General features: G+C 42.6%; 1 protein-coding gene across 1 annotated transcript; it reads right to left on the bottom strand.

The window, feature by feature from the left end:
* Positions 1-20,400: 20,400 nt before the first annotated feature.
* LOC114652600 (eukaryotic translation initiation factor 1b-like) lies at positions 20,401-21,149 on the bottom strand. Its single transcript, XM_051928232.1, has one exon. The coding sequence runs from the start codon at positions 21,014-21,016 to the stop codon at positions 20,681-20,683; it is 336 nt and encodes a 111-aa protein (XP_051784192.1). The 5' UTR covers positions 21,017-21,149; the 3' UTR covers positions 20,401-20,680.
* Positions 21,150-21,926: the final 777 nt, after the last annotated feature.

The following is a 21,926-nucleotide window of genomic DNA, read 5'->3' as shown; positions in this document are numbered from 1 at the left end:
TTTGTGAACTGAACCTCTGGTCGAACAAAAACAACTTGTTATTTAACATCAGGTGCCTTTCCTGTGCCATTGTTTGATTTCACTTTCTGCCTCTCACTATACCCTCGGTCCCCACCGATGGTTTATGACACTTCTTCATAAGAATAGCACTTAACAGTTGATCAGTGCAGATCTAGAAGTGCAGACATTTCACTTAGTGACTTGTGGCAAAGGTGGCATCCTATGACAGTGCCAGGTTTCAAGTCACTGAGCTCTTCAGTAGGACCCATTCTGCTGCCAGTGTTTGTCAAAGGAGACTGCATGGCGATGTGCAAATGTTAACAATGAAACACTTGAACTCAATAATTTGGAGGGGTGTCCACATACTTGTGGCTTTATAATGTAGTTTAAATATGAAGATGGAGTCTTTGAATTTACTTAACCAGTGTGAGATATGCCCGGCCATTCATCCCGGCCAACACTCCCAGGCCGCCAGATGGAGCCCTCCTTGCAGCATGGAGATGCCCCGAATGCCAGCAGGAAAATTATGAACAGTGGACTTTTAATGCACAGCCCTGCTGGATACCATTGGGGCCACCAGGAGTCGCTGCAGGGAGACCCAGGGACTATTATGTGCCCTATAACCTGGAAGTGCGTCTTAGTCACAGCGACAGAGAGAATGATGTACTTCCGGGATGAAAAGAAGAGCTTTTGATCCGACCCGGTAGTGCTAGGAAATCACATGGACTGAGGGCTCAGAAGCACTTCCGTTTCACGGACTATAAAAGGGCTGTGGGAGATCCCAGATGTTGAGCTGAGCTGGGTGGAAGGGTGGCAACACGTCTGGGAGAGTGGAGGATTATTGTTTATTATTGAGTATTGTGGAGTGGAGGGTGCTTTGTGCACATTACTATTATTAATAAAGTCATTTTGGACTTTTATCTGGTGTCTGGCGTATTGTCCGAGGGTTCAAGGGAGCGAGAGCGCCCCAATCTGTCACACCAGCTTGTGTATAAGATGAGCATTTCATAACCATAAGAGCAAATGGTTAATGATGTCACTTAAAGTTTTGGAGGCTAATACATTTTTATAAGGTTATTACTATTGACCATCAAGGAAATTATTTAAAGTATAAAGGCATAGTGTGGCGTACTCCGACCGGGATGCCGCCATGCTGGAAGGACCAGGGGAGGGAGCCTATCCAGAGCATTACCTCCCTGTGGTAATGTGCCTTACTGGCATTACCTATAATTACATAAAATTTGTCAAGTGTCCTCTGCAGTGTGGAGAGGCATTTGTTTGTAATAAAAAGTTAAAGTACAAAGAAAGAAAACTTGCCTTTTTCCTTTTGTATAGAATGCAGATGGACATCTTCACTGACCTTATTAGCGCCTTTTGGAGAGTGTCGCGGTAGGTTTCGGGTAGACTGGAGAGACAGCCTTGCCATTTACCGGCCGGGATGGCATTGTCGGTCCTCCACTACTGCGTGTGCCTCCCGCGACCCCATAACTCTAAAGGAGTAAAAGTAAGTGTGAAGCGTCATAGTATTAGGTTACCGCGGTTTAGAAAAGGGATCCCATGTGTGTAGTTGTCTGGGCAGTAGCTCAGGGGAAGGGTGTGAAACTTTAAAAAGTGCTTACGGTAACTTAAGGCAGAAGCGCAGTTTGCGTCTCAAAAGCCGGCACAGCTATGCGCACACGCGCCGGCTGCTTGAACTATTATAGTATTTTTGCAGGGCAGGAGACGCCACTTCTCGCAGAATCATTCTCGTCATTGCATGGTTGTACAGAGATGAAGCAGGACAGCTTAACTCTTTGAGGGCTGAATATTTTTTCCAAAAAAATGATGCTTTCACACAGAAATCAACATAAAACGTCTGTTGCTGCATGCTGTAGCTGCCAGTTTGCCAAGAATGAGCGGCAGGTCTTCACATGGCTGAGACAGCAGCGGCGGCGGTCACAGTTGCAGTACATTACAATCTGGATTCTACCTCTTGTCACTGTTAAGTGTCAGTCCTCCCTGGCGAACATTGTCAGTGCCATGACTAGCTGGGGACCGATCAGCTGAAGCTGGAACCTCACATTCGTTTTTGATCACTTGTATCAAAATCTGAATCCGAAAAGTCATAGTCCAGTTCAGAGATAATAGGCAAGACATCGTCCACGGAGTATTTTGCTTTTCGCATTTGCTTTGATCTCTCGCCAGATGTCAGTGCCATTTTTGCCATTTTGTGCGCCTTGCTACTCACGTGAGCGCAGGGAATCTCAGTCAAACCAATGAATCTAACTTTCCTTCTAGCAATGAGAGTCCAACGTAACGTTTGGTTTTGTCACAGTTTACAGTTGATTACCATCGTCAACTCCTCCTTTTGACAAAAGTCGACATCAGCCCTGAAAGAGTTAATTGGTCGGCACAAGGGCACAGAATATAAAAAGGACTTGTGGCCCCTAGAGGTTGGTTCTTTCTGATTAGATCTTCCTGGAGAAAGGTACTCGGTAGAGCAGTTTCGAATTTACCAAGCATTATGGCTTGTGCCTTGTGTTTGTAAATATTTGTTCGTGAAAATATCTCTGGAATATTTTTTGGTGGAGGTATTTAATTGGGTTATGGGTTTTGGTGCACTGTTTATTTTTGTATATAGTCACTATTTTTGAGCTTCATTTACTTATTGTTTTTGTGTGTCTTTTGGGGTATTGGACTGTGTATTAATATATAAATTCCGCAGGACATTATTTTTGTTAAGTGCACCTGTAAATAAAACTTCACTTTATTTTTAAAAAACCCAACCTTTTTTGTCTCCCTGTCTTGCACTATCATCCTGGTCACACTCGGTCCCACATACTAGACACCTAGAGTGTAGGCTGGTGTTCTTGATTCCCACTACACAGGGTGTCACACTCCCACGGAGCACTAGGTGGCAGCCCCCTTGGTTGCAGTGGTGAGGGCTCCATGGGAGTTGGAGTTTGGTGCAGCCCTGTTGGGTTCCATGGGCGCCGCCAGGGGGTGCTGCCGGAAGTGGAACAATGAGCACCTGGAGCTCTTCTGGGTGCCTTATAAAAGGTGCCAGCAGCCACTACCCTGGGAGCCAGAGTCGAATGAGAGAAGACAAAGCTTGCCAGGAACAGTGGAGGAAAGAGGAAGAGAAAGAGATAAAGAAGAAGAGTTTTGTGCTGTGCTTTGAACTCGGCTGTACTTGTGGTAAACGGGGAAGGCATTTTCCACGAGAGAAAAAAATAAAACCAAAAGCAGGTGTTCCTTGAACTTGTGTCCCAGATCTGTCTGTGTCGGGTTTGGGTGGCGGTGGGCCCCCTGGTGGTCCACAACAGATTTTCATATGGGACGCATTTGGCACTAGATCAAAAACAAAATATCTATGCCTTGAAAGAAAAGTTAGAATAAGAGTAGGTTTTACAAAGTTTCATTTTCTTAGTAGATATTGTAACAGGCTCCGGTTTCCTCCCACAGTCCAAAGACATGCAGGTTAGGTGCATTGGTGGTCCCTAGTATGTGCTTGGTGAGTGTCTGTGTGTGTGTGTGCCCAGCCCAGGGTTTGTTCCTGCCTTGCGCCCTATGCTGGCTGGGATTGGCTCCAGCAGACCCCCATGACCCTGTAGTTAGGATATAGTGGGTTGGAGGAGGATATTGTAACAGAGGGACCACACCTCTCAGGATTAAGAAAGTGTACCAAATGGTGGCACAGTGGTAGCACTGCTGCCTCATAGTAAGGAGACCAGGAGTGGCGTCCTCCCTGCGTTTACTGTGCATGTTCTCCCTGTGCCTGTGTGGTTTCCCTCAGGTCAGGTGGATTGATGATACAAAATTGGGCTGTGTGTGTGTGTTTAGTGGGTTTGGTGTGTTTAGTTTGTGTTTGCCCAGCAAAGGACTGGCGCCCTGTCCAGGGTTTGCTCCTGCTGGGGTAGACTTGGCACCCTCACAGGCCTGGTCTGGTGAGTTAGAAAATGGAATTAAATATTGTAACATGTCATCCATGAAATGTTAAATTCCAAAACATGGCCTATGTGTTCAACAGATTCAGTCCTGCCTGTCGCATGTCCCGGTGTCATATTTGTATACAATGTGCCTTCAGTCTCAGGATTTTCAGATGACTTCATCCGGCAGTTCAGTCACTGACCACAGAAACTAGTGACATCCTCAACTAATTCTTAGTAACAGCTTCAAAAGAACTGCACCTGGGTTCAGAACTTAGTATTGCTGTTCATACTGGGATTGTGATCAGAACCTCTTAGAACGGGTTGGTAAATGGCTTGAAACAAGGAGGCTCCTTGTTCAGCCCCTCAGTTCTGTTTTGTCTCCCGCACTTCCATAATAGCTGATTAAGCTCCACTTGTTGTGTTTCACTGGAATTTCTCAGCTGTTATTTTTTTTGCATCTATTGCTTGTCATGTATTCCCTTTTGGATTTACAACACACGTGTGAGGAGCATAGCGAACGCGATAAAGCAGTTGAATTGAACTTGATGAAAAGGCACTAAGAGTACATCTTTGTTTTTGCCGTGGGAGATGTGTGTGCGTCTTGTTGGGATTTGTCTTTTTTTTATACACAAAGCAATCTCCTTGGTTCTGACATCACCAAGTCTCAGAGGACAATAAGCGAGCAAATCAAGTACCATAGAATCTGACAGAGATAATAACAAATCACGCCAAGGCACTTGGGGGAGTGGGCTGTTTGGAATGACAGCAACAACAAGGAAGTCGAATTCAGACGGCGCCCTGGGGGCTGTGTTCCTACTTCAGCGCAGCCAAAGCTTGCTTAGGGAGAAGCTCAGCCTTTACGTAAGACAGCACTTATGCAACGAAGAGGCACATTCTGTGTTTTAAAAAGTAGGCCAGAATAAATAAAAAGAATAGTAAAGCAGATCCATTTGCAAGACTCAGAAACTGAAGTACAATGGCACTTCTGAACAATGGGCAGGAAGTTGTTTTCCCACAATACTTAGCTGATGGCACATCCTCTTGACTAAGCAGTCTGAGTAGAAACCTAAGGCTGCATGGAAAAATATTAACAATGGCTCAATGTGAGACTGAAACGAAGCACTCAAGCTGCTTCAGTTCTAAGAGTATATGAGAAGAGCTACTCATCTTAAGGGAAATGACGGTAGATTCTGCGCAGTGGGAAAGGTGCTACCATTTTACATTTATTTAGAAGATGCTTTCATTTCAAAAGACTTGCAAAACACAACAGTAAAAAATGACTGATTATAGAGCTGGCAGCCTTGTGGATTGTAGTCAGATCTCAGCCAACGAGACAGACCACCATCAAAAATACAAGAGCCACATGGCTTCACAACAGCTGAGTCAGGTGTGGCACTGGGGTACCTGATCGCAAAAGGCTTGCAGTGGTAATAGAGTGTCCCCTGTAATGACGACAATCAGTTGATCATTGACCAGTGAAATAGCATTAGGAGCCGACAACAAAAGCTAACTTGGCCATGTTAGAGTATTTAGCTGCAAACCATGCATCCTGGTGGTTTTATTATTGTGGCTGCGGTTATTAATCACATGAATTTGAAGACAGCTCTCCCCCACTTTTATCAGCATGTTGTAGAATATGAACTGGCATCCCAGCCACAGAGGAGCATGGTTTGTTACCTGGACAGTAGGCCTGAGTAACAAATAATAACTTTTAGATAACTTTTAGCTGTTATAAAATAATGGATGGATCAGCAGAAGCCGAAACTTGGGAGCAGTTCCATTCCCCATACAGTAGGTGGCAGTAGTCCTTGTGTGGCAGCCCTGTTAGGACACCCGCAGGGGTGCTTGGCAGTTGGAGTCCAGAAGTGTAGCCCTGTTGATAGAGAGTGCTGTCCGGGGGGACCTCCCTATTTTCTTAACGGCCCAGAAGTACTTCCAGAGAGGCTCAGCATAGCACTGGAGGCATTCCCAGGTCTGGTTTAAAAGGGAGCGGGAGGTAGAGAGGAAGAAGGATTTATTTGTTCTGTATAATTGTGGCTTATTATTGGAGAGAGGTCTGTGAATAGGTGCTTGTTGTAAATAAATTATTCTTTATTTTATCACATCAACGTAACGTGTGCAGTATTGCTGAGTCTGTGGTTGGGAACACTCTGGCACCACCTGGTGGTCACAACGTGAACTTTCCAACCAGAGAGCAAACAAGAGATAACAACAACAGCAATATCCATATTACTAACCGAGAATGGTAAACCGGATATGGACGCAGGGACCTGACCATGGACGCAGGAGACATAGTGCGCAGGTGCGACACAAACCCCCCCTCCCCAGAGTGAAACGGGAGAGACTACGAACGTGCGCAGGTGCCACATAAAGCCCCCCCGCCCCAGAGTGAAACAGGAGAGACTACGAACCGTCTGACATGCTGCAAACCAGGCAGGCACGGCTCCAAAAAGAAACCGCTCGACTGACCGAGCTACAAAGTGAAACGGGAAACACCACGTAGTCCGCAGTGGTCCACAATGCACCGCATGATAGTACGGAAGAAGCTCCGTATTAACAATGGGGGGCCCCAGAGTGACACGGGCGGACGCTCCGTATTAAACGTACGTCATCCTCACACGTCCAAACTATACAGCATAGGTGGATCACATTACAGTGATGCATTATTGGCAGTACAGTAAAGATCACAGTATCGCAAACAAATGGAAATTAGTACTCGAAAAAGGGAGAATATAATCACCACAGACCAGGTGTCATTGAAACAAAAGCAGGATAAAGCGAGGTCAGAAATAAAAGACAGAGTAGAAAACAAAGTAAAACGTCATAAAGAGGTTAAAGAACGGGGCCAAACACATGGAGAGCAGGTTACAGATGATGAAAACTGGAAGGCAACAGCTTCAAAAAAACCTAGGCACGAAACACATGCACAGCGAGGGACAGAATATAAAGGCAGAAACAACGACAGTTAAACGTCCACACCACACAGCGGAGGCAGACCCGGAAGGTGCAGGCGCCTACACAGCAGGACAGTACGAAAGGCAAAGGCGCCTACACAGCATGGTAAAACCCGACATAATACAGAAGGCGCAGGCGTCACCGCCATATTGTGAGTGGCACTACTGCGTGGTGAAGGCGCAGGCGTCACCGCCATATTGTGCGTGGCACTACTGCGGAGTGAAGTTAGGAATAATGTGCTGCTTGGGATCGTACAAAACGCTGAACGCAACCCACCGTCTGAAACTGCGGAGGCAAAGCAGGCACAGGTTCAAACCGAACGAGCTTGACTGACGGATATACGCCTACAACGCGCGTCTCAAACCGCAGTAGCAGGGCAAGCACGGGTTCAAAACAACGCAAGCTCCTACAACGCGCGTCTGAAACTACGGCTGCCCAGCGGGCACGGGTTCAAAACGCCGGGGGTAGGCGAGCGAAGCGAGCAGGGGGCAGAGCCCCCTTGTTTATTTCTATAGCACATTTTCATACAAATGATGTAGCTCAAAGTGCTTTACAAGTTGAAGAAAGAGAAATATATATATGTATACAGTATACATAAAAATAAATTTAGGCAATACTAATTAACATTGAATAAAAGTAAGGTCCAATGGCCAGGGAGGACAGAAAAATAACCCAAAAAACTCCAGATGGCTGGAGAAAAAAACTAAATCTGTTCCGAGGCCACGAGACCACCCAGCCCCCTCTAGGCATTCTATCTAACATCAATGACCTCAGTCAGTCCTCATTGCATTCAGGGTTCTCATGGAAGAATTTGATGATGATGGTCATGTGGACTTCTGGCCCCAATCCATCAATGTAGGGACTGCATGGTACCTTGATCCGGTGCTAGTGGCGCAGATCGCCACCACAGGAAACCGGAAAAAGAACAACAGAGAAAGTAGGGGTTAGTAGGGATTTCAGAGCCACTGGAAATGATAATGATAATTAAATGCAAATACAGAATATCAGGGTTAAACTAAAGTGAAGCTATGAGAAAGCCATGTTAAAGTACTGAGTTTTAGCAGAGAGAACAAACCTACAAAGCCGTACTCCACCCACATCTCTATTTGTCTGACCATGTTTCCGTTATGCTACTGCCCGCATACAGAACATTTCTGAAACGATTCAAACCAACTCTCAAACACGTCGGATTTTTGTCAGAGGAAGCTGATGCAGCCCTGTATCTCTGTCTCACTAGCAAACCTACTTTTTCCTTCCCACCCTCCTCGCTTATTGACTGCATTGCTGAAATCAAATCCTAGTTTTCTTCAAATTTTCTTAAATTAAATAGTGACAAAACTGAGGTTCTCCTCATTGGTACAGAATCAACATTATCCAAAACTGATAATTTTTCCTTTATTATTGATAATTCCTCTGTCTCCCCTTCCCCACAGGTTAAGAGTCTGGACGTCATCCTTGACAGTACTTTATCCTTTCACTCCCACTTCAATAACATCTCCCGGTCTGCTTATTTCCACCCGCGTAACATTAATCGTATTCACCCCTCCCTCACTCCCCACACCACTGCTATCCTCGTTCATAGCCTTGTCACTTCTCATCTCAATTATTGAAATTCCCTTTTCTTTGGTCTTTCTCTCAAATCTTTTTATAAGCTTCAACTGGTCCAGAATTCAGCTGCCTGCATCATTACTAGAACCCCCTCTATTCATCATATCACTCCTGTTTTGCAGCAGCTTCATTGGCTTCCAGTTCAGTTCCACATTCAATTCAAAATTCTTCTACTAACTTTTAAGGCTCTCCACAACCTTGCTCCTCCATATCTGTCTGACCTCCTCCATATTGCCATTCCCTCCCACACCCTTAGATCCTCTTCCTCCATCCACTGGACTGTCCCTTTCGTCCGTCTTACCACTATGGGGAGCAGAGCATTCAGTTGCTCTGCTCCCCAGCTTTGGAACTCACTACCATCTTAGCTTAGAAATATTGAATCATTTTCACTTTTCAAATCTAAACTTAAAGCTCATTTGTTTAAGACTGCTTTTTCTCTTTGATTACAATTTCTTTGTCTAATTTTAACTTTTGTATTTTAGTTTTGTTTATAATGTGTGTTTCATCTATTGTTCGGTGTCCTTGAGTGTTTAGAAAGGCACCTACGAATAAATAAAATGTATTATTATTGTTCAGAAACACTGGGCCACCTCTATCCATCAGATCAACTCAGAGGAGTAGGCATCATCAGTCACTGGCTACATTAACAAGCGCATAGATGATGTGACTGTCAGGACAGGTGCAAATCAGAAACCGCGGGTGACATTGGAGGGATGTGCTCTGTTAAAAGCCTGTAATGCTGTCTTTAGATCAGGTGACAAGGTATCCCTCAGGACAAAAAGGGCAAATCTACCTTGGGGTATCAAAGTTGCTAAGCGAGTGCATGGCAAGAAAATCCACAGCTACTTTCAGGGCACCAGAGACACACAGCGTATGGAGCAGGGAATCCAAGCCATCACAAACTGTAAGACCATACTGCCCCTCTTCCCTTCCGGATGTTCTAAATAACCTATATGAGCAGCTTGATTCCTTGAACAACATACAGTACCTGTGAGGAAGTCCATCCCTACTCAGAAAGAACAGGTAATGTGCTCGCCCACTGCTGATGTGAGAAGAACTTTGTTGAATTTTAACCCATGCAAAGCTGCCAGACCAGACACCAAACTTACCTGGCTGAGTGCTCAGGGAATGTGCAGATCAGCTGATGGATGTCTATATAGCCATCTTCAACATTTCCCCGAGTATGGCAGTCATCTCTAAGTGCTTCAAAACCACCGCCATCATAGTGCAGATTGCCTCTAGTATTAGGGGTTTTTTTGCACAGACAAACTAGAATGAACTATAAAAGACCTATCTAATTTACAAAAGAATTTACAGGACCCTTGAAAGCAACATACTTAACTAACTTACAAAGAAATTTACATTGAGGGCATCTAATCTAACTACATCTGCATTTTTTCTTTCTTTTGATCTACATTTTATCTTCTTTCCAAAATAATTTATAACTTTAAAGCATGTGTCTTGTTATGCAAGTAATTTATGATGTATTTTATGGTGTATTTAGTTTAAAATGGTCAGACAGTTTACAACTTAATAGTAAAACAAGATTAAAACAAGAAGCGATTGCATGGATAACTACAAAGAGCAAAGCTTTTAGGCAGAGCTGTCCAACACCAGGATAGCTAGCCAATCATATGGCAGTAATGTCACATGGGCCACAATTTTAAGGTAAGTTACAGCCCATCCAAGGGACGAGACTGAGATATATCAGAAAGAGGGAGAGACCACTTCATCTGAACATTGGAGAACATAGCTTGTGCATAATGCTGACTGCTGAATCAAAAGCTTCCCTGGACAACATCCACCTTTTGCTGATTATCAGAAAGCTTTCAAAGGCTAAATACATCCAGGCTTTACTATCTACTTATATTTTCTATTATACTTTCTTATATTGGTCTTATTATAATTTAATAAATGCCAAGTATAGAAAATAGCATTTTCTATACTTAAACTAGAGTGATTAAAGTGATAAAGTAAATATTAGGGCACCTGCAGTGAGAGATTGCCACTTGCTCTGATCTGCAGGGTTATCCAGGGTGAGAGGCACCCCAATGAACATTATAGTGCGATAGACGTAAGACACTGTTGGCTGGTTAGTGGTATAAAACCAAAAGGTGTTTGAGAGTTCTTGTATCTCGAGGACATGTGCACATTGTTAGTGGCAAAGATAGTGAGTACTGAGGGGATGACTGGCAATGCTGGAATCACGCCTACTGTACTTAGGTGGATGAGATCCTATGGGGAATACTACGGAGTGGCTGACAGTTAGATGTCACTCATACATACTGTACTGTAGTTGGTGAATAGGATCTGTGTGTGTGTGTGTGTGTGTGTGTGTGTGAGTTACAGTGAAGGAGCCACAGAAGACAGATCTACTAACAAACATGGGGAGTCTCATCCCACTCATCCTACGATAATACATGGGGCCACCTGTCATCCTTCATTGATGGACTGATTCCAGACCTATGAAGGTCTCATGGAAATTGAAGTCCCCCTGTGCAGTATGTGTTTAGGTGGAGGTGAGTACTCCTCTTCTTGTTTGTTGTTGTTCTTTGGATAATCCATCTTTTTCACTTTTTTTTGCTGTATTTAAGGATTTCGACTTTTGAGTAACATATTGCAACTTGTTTACTGTGAATTGCCTCTTTAGGCAAATTCTTTTTTGCTCTTTTGGAAAATTTTCTGTATTCCACTTCACTTTTGTTAATAAAATCATAATTTCATTGAGATTCCTTGTAAGACTCTGCTCCAGCCAGAGTGGCAATGTTCTTCCCCTGGTGAGACATTTTCTAGAGAGTGAGACTATTTGCTGTTTTATAAACTTTAAAGGTTAACTCTGTTTTGAGGCCTATCAGGCTTTAAGCCTCCCATTGTCTTGGGACAGGCTTGTCTTTGTGACCTGTTTTCTCAGTTTTTAGAGGCCTCACTCAGAGCCAGAGATTCATGACAGTGATTGTTTAATTGTTTTGGATTGTGGAGGATCGAGAAGCCTAAATATATTACAGGCTCCAGGTGTTGTGAACTTGGAAGTTATGTCCTGAAGAACAAATTTATTTTAAGAAGGGCAAGGAAATGAAGTTTACCTAAGCAGCAAAACAAAGAGCAGTTAATGGGTCCAAGGTCATGTTATGATTTCTGTAATCTCGCTCTCTCTAAATGAATTTGAGCCTCCGGTTTGTCTGAGGCCTATACATCAATACTATTTTTCCCCAAATTCAAAAGTGTTATGAAATCATGTCAAAGACAATGCCAAAAAGGACAGGGAACCATGCAAACCTGGCACAAAAACTCTAAACAATCAAAAATGTAATTAATTAAATTTATTATTAGGGTACCTCTGTAGAATAAATTTTAAGGTGTTGAATAATTATGGAAAAATTATAATAATTCACTAGTCTCATTATTTTGGGTCTATAATAAGCTTGTAATAAGTTTACAAAGAAAGCACTTCCACAAAAGGAAAAGAGTTGGGGACTATCCCTGTATAATGTCCGTTGGACAAAAGAAAGAATGAAGAGACTTGAATAGTGATCAAAAAGCATTTACAGCTATTGACATTAGGTAACAGAAAAGTTGGCGTTTTATACATGGATAAAATGGAGGACGGAAATGAGTTGGCAGGAGATGAAATTGAAACTGTTGGGACGGATACGACGTCATCAAAGAGGGATGTAATGGAGGAAGTGATGTCATCAGATGGAGTCAGAACTTACGTCATCGTCGGGTGCTGGAAGTGATGTCTGGGGGGGCCATCTTGGAACCCGGAAGTATGGTATGGGTTATTTTTCTTCTTTTTGTCAGATGAAAGAGAGAGAGCGAGAGAGAGGCATTAGTACTGCAAATCAACCCCTTGTCTTGCGATGTTTCACACACCTTTGGGCTTGTTCACTGCCTCCTAAGTGCACGTGTGTGACATAACCATCCCCTCAGCACAGACCCATCGGGTCGGCCGGCCTGCACCGAGAGGTTGTAAACACAGGAGAGGGCATCCGCGTTGGCCTGTAAAGAACCCCTACGATAAATGACACTAAACTGAAGGTTGAAGGTCCAAAAACCACCTAGTGACACGGGAGTTAGACTCCCGATGGATGGACTTCCACTGAAGGGCAACATGATCTGTCAGCAGAGTAAACTTGCGTCCCAATAGATAGTACCTTAACTGGATTACAGCCCATTTAATCGCTAAGGCTTCCCGCTCCACGGCAGCATACCTGGTCTCCCAGGCTAACAGTTTCTGGTACATAACGGGGTGTTCAGCACCATCGATGCATTGGCTCAGCACGGCTCCTAGTCCTGTGTCTGATGCATCAGTCTGGAGGATAAAAGGAAAAGGAAAGTCAGGAGATATCAACACAGGTGCTGACATTAGGGCCATTTTCAAGTCACTAAATGCAGTTTCAGTTTATTCATCCCATACTACTTTTAAAGGTGCCTGCTTCTTTGTTAGATCTGTTAAGAGCGAAGCGATCTCTGAGAAACGAGGTACAAAACAGCTGCAGTAGCTCGCTAAACCCAGGAAAGCTTGTACCTGCCACTTAGTCACTGGACAGGACCACTTAATATCGCATCAGATTTGGAGCATTGTGCCTCCATCCACCAGATAGCCCAAAATATTTGGCTTAATCCAAAAAAAAACACTTCTTGGGATTATTATGAAGCCCAGCCTGTACTAGTATTGAGAGTACCATTTTAACCTGCACGACATGTTCCATCCACGTACCGGAATAGATAACAACGTCATCCAAATAGGCGGCACTATATGAATTGTGGGGCTGTAACAATGTGTCCACCAGACCTTTGGGCTTGTTGACTGCCTCCTAAGCGCACGTGTGTGACAGCTGTAAAATGCACGGCAATAATAACACAGGCAGGGATTTGGGAAGCTGTGTAACTGCAGGGGATCCTGAAGGTGATGAACACCACTGATCAAGCAGAGTGACATGGTGAGCCAGAAATAGTACAGCTCCTCTCAATTAATAATTAAAAGTAGTCTAAAAATCAGTTAAAAGCAAAAAACCTCACAATTATTACAAAAGACTTTGGCCCCATTTTTGGCCTTGCACAGGCCATAACCCTGCGTTATGAATTTGGAGCTAGGCTGCTAGGATTGGTAAAGCCTACACTTTAGGTTCAGACCCGTTGTGGAGTACAGGTCTGCCTTTTGTTTTTTGAGGCCTGTACTCTTTTTGAGATTTGTGAGCTGGCATATTTATAAACAGGTTGGTATAAGCTATTAAGAAACAATGAAGGAGTTTAACATTTTTTAGTTTAAGTTAATTGAGATTAAGAAGTGACATGATTGAAGTATTTAAAATTATGAAAGGAATTAGTACAGCGGAACCACGCCGTTACTTTAAAAAACATTCAACAAGAACACTGGGACACAGCTGGAAACTTGTTAAGGGTAAATTTTATATAACTGTTAGAAAGTTTTCTTCATGAAAATACCTATTAACACAGAATAATTTACCAAGTAGTACAGTTGACAGTAGGACTTTAAAATTCAACTTGGTGTCCATTTGGGGAAATTAGGTGAATAGGATTGGCAGTCTTTTGGGACCGAATGGCCTGTCCTCAACAGAATTGTTTTAATGTTCAGACACACCAGCATGCTTGTACAATTTTTGTATTGCTTGATCATCTAAATATAAACACATTTTTGTAGAACAGCCAGAGGCGGTGCCAACATTAAGGTGAATTACGCATTAAATTAGGTGCAGATCATAAGGAGGGGAAAAACCCAGCTGCACAGGTTAGCTACCGGATAGTTAGTTGGTGCACTAATAAGCTTGGCCAAAATAACCTACCACCAGCACTGTGAACAACTAACTACTAACTTAAACAAAAAAATATTCTAAACTAGATCTTGTCAGAGTCTGCAGTAATGACTCCTGAGTGGAACATCATTTGTCATTTGGGAGGGCAGCAGATCCTTCCCCTACGTGTTGCAATACAGTCATGCTGTTATGTCAAGCTGTTCAACTCCAGTTAGTGTGGTATACACATGACATGACCAGCACTGGGTCATTATAAAAATGCTCCAGAGAAACTTGCTTTGAAGGTGGATGGGCCAAAATCTCTGCCAGGGTAAAAAAGGGGAGTTATCTTGTTTCCACCAGATAGGACCTGGAGCAATATTCTGAATAGAGGTGCCAAGCTTCCACAAGCTGGTCCAGCTTTTAGGTAGAAGCCTCATCCTTATCATGTCTCCCCAAAGAGAGCTTTGATAGGTCACATGCTGATGTGCCAGAAATGAATTTTGTGTTTTGGCATTTTTTTTCTTTGTAGAGCTAATCAAGTGCCACAGTTACCACACATGGCTCTAGGCAAATGTTTGACACCTGAAGTGCAGTCTTCAAGTGCCTAACTATGAGCTTTTTAATAAGACTGCAATCCATTCCTTCTGACAGTGCATGGTGTCATTTCATGGAGGCTATCCATAGATCACAAGTGTAGAAGAGGCAGGAATTACACGTTTTTTTGATTTACTAGAAACACAGGTCTTTGGTTTACAAAGCTACGACCAGACACTCTTAATGTCAGCTTAAAAGTCTCAGTTTCCATGATGAGTCCCATCTTCAGAATGAAGCCTTGGTGCCTTATCTGATAAGATGATCATCCCAGACCAAGTGACATTGAAGAAACACCTCTTAATGACACCATCTGGACACCCAAGTTTGAATAAAGAGCCATAATTCAATGAGGGCAACCTCGAAGGACAGAACATTTCTCTAATCGTGAACCAAGAAGGATGGGATTATGTGCACCCAAGAAACCAATAGCAAGACCTACATTTCTTCAATGAAAAATTATTAGAAGACCCAGATCTGGGCCCTTCTCATCAAGCTCACTAATCTCCATTAGGCCATAACTTTGGCTGTCCTTAGTCAGACCCTATAGCCTATAGCAGGGGTAGGCAACGTCGGTCCTGGAGTGCCACAGTATGTGCAGGTTTTTGTTCCAACCCAGTTCCTTAACGAGAACTCAATTATTGCTGATGAAGCACATATTGCTTAAGTGACATTTTAATGCTTCATTTTAGTGGTCTCGCTTGTTAAGGTTCTCCAACCTTAATTACTTATTTCAATCTCAAACTGCTGCATTCAGTGTTTTAATTGCTCCTTATTAGCAATAAGATGTAAAACAGGGGTAGGCAATGTCGGTCCTGGTGAGCCGCAGTGGCTACAGGTTTTCATTCCAACCCAATTGCTTAATTAGAAACCAATCATTGCCAATCTCAGACCTTATTTAATTTTATGGCTTGTTAGTCTGTGCAATGTAAGGCTTTTATATCGTAGATTTTTTTCCTTTCCAAGGATATCATCCAAATGATTTGAAGCCTAAAACAGATTATTTTCAGCCTGTCACGTTTTTCTATTAAGTGTTTTATTAAATCAAACCGTGCATGATGAACACACACAGATGTAATTGGAAAAAAGCTAGCTGGAGAACTGCTGGCTGCTTTGTCTTTTACATCTTATTGCTAATAAGGAGCAATTAAAACACTGAATGCAGCAGTTTAAGATTGAAATAAGCAATTAAGGTTGGAGAACCTTAACAAGCGAGACCACTAAAATGAAGCATTAAAATGTCACTTAAGCAATATGTGCTTCATCAGCAATAATTGAGTTCTCGTTAAGGAACTGGGTTGGAACAAAAACCTGCACATACTGTGGCACTCCAGGACCGAGATTGCCTACCCCTGGCCTATAGCATGTGGCCATAACACAGGAGGAGGAAGAGGTTGGTAGCATGCGTTAAATACAGCACGTTGCTGCACCCACCACTTGATGAACCACCTGGCTGGTGTAGAAAAACTTTGAAGAGAAAACTACAATACTGCCCACAACCAGAAGGTGTCACCAAGGCAAGGAGATGAGCTCCTAAAAAAAGAAAGAACAGCATGCTGAAGAATCTTCCATGTGTCCGGAGAAAGCTGATCAGATAAGGAACAAAGCATCGCTTACACCAGAACCATAAGTACACCTGCTTTGATTTTGTGAAGTATTGATTATAACCTAATAGACAGGATAAAGCCAGCTAATGTATTACTGTGTTGGTGCTAGCTATTATCAGTTTCTTCCTAAATTTAGTAAGGAAGCGTAAAGCAATATCATATACATACACACACACTAGTGATGTGTCGTTCGCGAACGAGCCGGCTCAAGAGCTGATGCTTTGAAGCGAACGAGAGGAGCCGATGCCCGTCGAGCAGAGCCGAAGCTTCAGCGGCTCCTGCTCAGCTCTGCTGAAAATCCATTCGGCAGGGGCGGGACTTTATTTATATGGGCACACAGAACATTGGCTCATAATGCCGGCTCGTTCACGAACGACACATCGGACTAGGATCGTACCATTATGTGAAAGAAGAAAGGGGGCAGACGCTCCGAAGACAGCGAGTGTTGGTACAGGCCAGGTACGCTCTGTGTACCTGTCGCTGCGACAGACGAGGAGCCAGATTTAAATGCAAGCGCATCGTGAAGAAAAAAAGAAGAGTGAAGAATTGACTGAAAGCCGAAAAACAAGCAGCATCTGGCTGCATTTCAGTGATACTGCAGACTGCAAAGCTAAGTGCAGAATTTGTAATATGAAAATATCCGTTAGAGCAGGGTCAACAACAAACCTGCACAGACATATAAGAACCACCCACCCATCCGTGCAACTGGAGGAGAGCGTGCCCTCTCTCCTGCCATCCACTGACCCTGGAAAAGAGCCAAGTACTTCTGCTGCAGCATCCACTGTCTTACTGAAAACTGCAGGTATAACACGGTCTTCAGTTCAAACCAAAATAAGCACATTTATTCCAAAACAAATGACGGCAAACAAACAAATAAGCGTCGATGAGGAGCTGGCTAAAATGATAGCTAGCGACTTTTAACCATTTTCCATTGGGGAGGACAGCGGATTTACAGCTTTTGTACAGGCCTTAAACCCCATGTATGTTCTCCCTAGCAGAAAAACGTTGTCCCAAACAATTATTCCATAACTATATATCTAAGGATGGAGTACAACACTGTGCTTTCAGAAACCACTGCTCTGGAAAAAAAGTAGCATTTAATAACAAAAGAGCTGTGGATGAGGCATTTCAAAGAATAAGTGCAGCAGCAGCAAGATGCAACCCCAGCAGCCTGTCTGCTCCTCCATCAGAGGGCCAAGAGGAAGAAATTGGAGCAGGGGCGTGTTCACAGGAACCACAAGCTTCTGCTGTGTGGAGGCTCTTTGATGAAAGAGCAACAGGAGATGCTGAGGTCCTATCTTGAGGAGCACCTCATCCAAAGATCTGAAGACCCAGTGAGCTGGTGGGAGGCCAAGGCTGCAGTCTACCCACGCCTGGTTAAGGTAATGGTAGGAAGACTTTGCATTGTCGCTACATCGGTCCCCTCAGAAAGAGTCTTCTCAAAAACAGGACAAATAATCATGGAGAAGAGAAATCGCATCAGCCCATCTAAGCTGAGGCATCTGGCATTTCTGAATGCCAACCTGGCCTAAAAACTTTTATTCAAAGAGTCATAGTGTTGTGTTGTTGTTGTTGAGTTTGGCCTTTATTTAATTTGTTTGCTGTGGTTTTGTGTTAAGCTGTTCATTTAAAGCTTTTATTAAAATGTTAAACAATAGTAACTATGTATTTATTGTAATGAAAAAATGCATAAAATACGTAATGTCTGAAAACAATGAATAAGAAATTGCTTAGGCTATACACAAACCATTCATAATTGCTTAATTAGGCTAAAATACAAGCATCCAAGTGATACTAAACGAAGAGCCATTCGGGAGCCGTAAGAGCCGGCTCTTTAAAGGGAGCCGATCTAAAAGAGACGAATTTTTGAAAAGAGCCGGAGTTCCCATCACTAACACACACTGTCACATATACACACGCACACACACATACACAGGGATTTTGTATGGGGGGAAGTAAGCCAGAGCAGAGATTAGCTGTGAGTCAGTCAACATCACAATGCAGACAAGAGAAGCTTCATAAATAGATTAAGAACTTACCCATCTTAACCACATGAATTGAAAGATCAGAATTCATAAGTTGTGTGCCTCATTCTTAAACTGTACAAGGCTCTTTATATTTCTGGCATCCTGGGTGGAAAGTGAAACAGAGATCCCTCACTCAACTTTCATTATTGTGGCATCCCTTTGTAGGCATCTTGATAGTTGTTTAAATTAATTACCAGCATTGGTGAAGGAAAAAGTGATAATTAACTGAGTGATCAATCCCCTTTCCTGCACAAGGATCATGACTGGATTTCTTAACTATCATAACAAGATAGTCTGCTTTTCCATTACCTCTAGGATATCTTGAGAAGGAGATGATGTATTTTGTTGGGTTCAACACAGAGGAGGATTCAGCTGCACATCAGGAAGTTCACAGTCAGAGATTTTTGTAATTATACAGAAGGAAAGTTCACAGAATGTCCCACCAGCCACTTTCAGAGAGTTGGAAGTTGAAGTGTGGGCTATGCTCTTCTATGATTGGATAAATAATGGATAATTCCATTATGATTTTGCGTGATTGGCTGAATAGTTTTTAACAATAGTTACCAATTAAATGTCTTCTACAGCAGTTACAATTTGTGAGCATGTGCACTCACCTCCCCCAGTTCTCCTATTTCTCTTCCTACAAAGCATTAACGTTACACAGCAGCATACTAAGTGCTAACACTTTAATAGTTTTCCATAGCACCTAAGAGCCTAACCCTAATAATCATGAATACAGGAACATTAAAAGAATACTCCAGCCAAAAATTAAATCTTTTTGATGTTGCTGACCCTATGTAGTTTGTAGTAATAGCCAAGAATTTTTTTTATGAAAAACAGAGATAACAAAGCTGACGGAACAGGCATTTATGGAGACCAACACTGCAAAACTGCACATAATATCAAAACGTCCATTAGAAAAAATATTGCTTAATTCAAGTCTTCCAGTCATATTGCTCACAAAGTGCACAACACATGCACATTTTGCTAAAATAGTTTAAAATAAATAATTCCAGAACATCAGGACAGTGCAAAACAGGAAACGCATTCAAATGGGATCACACTTTTGAATTGACGATTCGCTTCTCCACTTCACGCGCTGACAGCCCTGCCTCCAATCATTTAAATATCTTGAATTGGGCTCCTTGACTTGCAGCTCCTCGCTTATAAATTACGAATTTTTTACACATTGCTGCCCCTTCTTGGTGTGATTCTACATTTTCTCTGTCTTTTTGTATTCCTTATTGTGTCTCACACTTTCCTCTTCTTGGTTTCGGGCTGTCAGTTAGATTAGAGCAGTGAGTGACTGCTCCTGAATTAGTCCGTGGTTGGACTGATGATGCAATATGGGAGCCTCTCTGTCTCTTTCATTTCTCTCTGTCTTTCTCTTTTTCCCATCGGCTCAGCGTCACACTTTGCGGCCCAAATGCACGACCAGTAAAAGTAATGGTAATTCCAATGGTCAGTCCATCCCAGATTTTGAGTAACTTGTAAAAGTCTCCCTTTATCTTTAAAGCTCATAGTTTCATTTCTACCACTGAGATTAACTCTTTATCATTAAGGAAACAAAACAATTTTGCTCCAAACTAAACTGAACCAATTTGAAAGATTTAGTTGTTCAAATCCTTTTCCCTCTCTTGCCCCCAATGCTGCTGTGCTTTTGCCTTTCAAAACAGTATTTCACAACAGTATTTAACCCGTTTCCCACGAGCTAGAAAATATCTAATTCTTGCATAGCTACAGCCATAGTCCTGCCATGCTGTAGCAGTTATCATCAAGTTGTACAGTAAAACTTGGCCTTTTCAATTATTTAGTGCATTAATGCTTTCTACATGTGGACCCGTCTGTCACTTCAGCTGCCCTGCACATCTCAATTGCTTCAATCAGTAGATCCAACACTATAATCTTATTTGCAAAGTTGAACAGTCGTACACATCCACGCTACACATTTTTATTTTGAAACATACAAAAAAAATGAGTGCTCCAAAAAGCACAATCTAAATATCAGACGAAGCATTTAAAATTGAACAGAAATGCCAGTGTTTCATCCCATAATGGTACTCTCATAGGAAGTTATCTACTTGTGTCCTTGAGTGCATTATGCAGGCCCCTTTTCCAAACTGGAGACGGGGTTAAGAGTCTTAAATAACAAGCCTTCATTATCTTAATATGCACAGGAGATCAGCAGAAACTGCTAGTTGTCAGCACTGTAATGTCATCGGTTAGAATCCATGAACCTTCAGCTGCTCCTCCTTAGCCAAACCAATCTCAGTAAGGAACTGGCATATATTCTTGCGCTGGTCACCCTGCAGCTGGATCACTTCACCATACTCCGGGTGCTCAATCACAGTTCCGTTGCAGGCAAATTTCTTCTTGAAGGCTTTTACCAGCTTATTTTTATCATTAGCAATTCCCTGGACAGTCGTCAGAGTTTTTCCTCCGTTCCGCTGTTGAATTCTTATATGGATGTAGTCCTCAGTCCCAGCCGGGAGCAGATCATCACCCTTAGTTGCATCAGCAAAGGGGTTGAAGGTTTGGAGGTTCTGGATTGCGCACATACGATAAGATTCCTTTGCCTTGTGGGAGATAATGGGTTTAAACGCCTTTGTAGGGTGGATTGTTGTAGAGCTCGATATCACCTTCCTCACTTCCCACCAGAAGCTACACCTGAATAACGCTGAGAAGATGGCGCCTGTCTCATCCACGCTAATTCTTTTGTGAAAGCTCAGGCATCCATGGAAAACCTGAAGTTATTCTATACATTGACAAGATGCTTCATTCAGTGTGTAGAATACCACATTGGAGGCAAGGCTGCAGCTGCAGTGGTCAGTTGTGTTTGCTACCCGTCTCTGTCGGTAGTATCAATGCACCAACAGTACAGTACCGTAAACCACTACAAGGTGGCAACGTGTGATTATAGGACAAGTTTGCCATTTCTGAAGTACAGCTTACTTGTTCACAATAATAACATTTATTCATTTGCCTGTCATATTTTAACCAGGGTCTCATCTCTGACTTAAATCTAGTTTAATTTAATGTGTTCTATAAATATCTTTATTATGTATATTATGCTTTTTGTCCTTTTTGAATATTTGTTTTTGTTTAGTAATTGCTGATTAGGTATTTTCAATTTTGTGTTAATGTGTTTAGTTATGTGTCCTGTTCCCCTTGGGTAGTGTTGTTTTTTTTTTTGTTTTTTTACTCCATGACATTTCAATTGAAGGGCCACCTGTCATGGTGCGGGCTGGCTCCATTCTCTTGTCACATCCAGGAGCCTCTTGAACCCACCACCGTCGATGATATTACCGAGATGAGCCAGGCTAATGAGCACACATACACATAGTAAGGGGTAGGTGTATAAAGTGATACAGTGCTTTTATTTAAAGCAAAGTCAAACAAATACAAATAAAAGTGTCCAAATAGTGCAGTGCTCTCTCCATCAATTAATAAATAAATAATCCTAATTAA

This window comes from Erpetoichthys calabaricus, chromosome 5 (genome assembly GCF_900747795.2).
Source record: "Erpetoichthys calabaricus chromosome 5, fErpCal1.3, whole genome shotgun sequence".
NCBI classification, from domain to species: Eukaryota; Metazoa; Chordata; class Cladistia; order Polypteriformes; family Polypteridae; genus Erpetoichthys; species Erpetoichthys calabaricus.
Note: the sequence above shows the minus strand (reverse complement) of the source record. Positions and strands in the feature narration are given on the sequence as shown.

Bases quoted from the DNA above. Each gene is read 5' to 3' on its own strand.
- LOC114652600 (XM_051928232.1), bottom strand. From the start codon at position 21,016: ATGTGCGCAATCCAGAACCTCCAAACCTTCAACCCCTTTGCTGATGCA.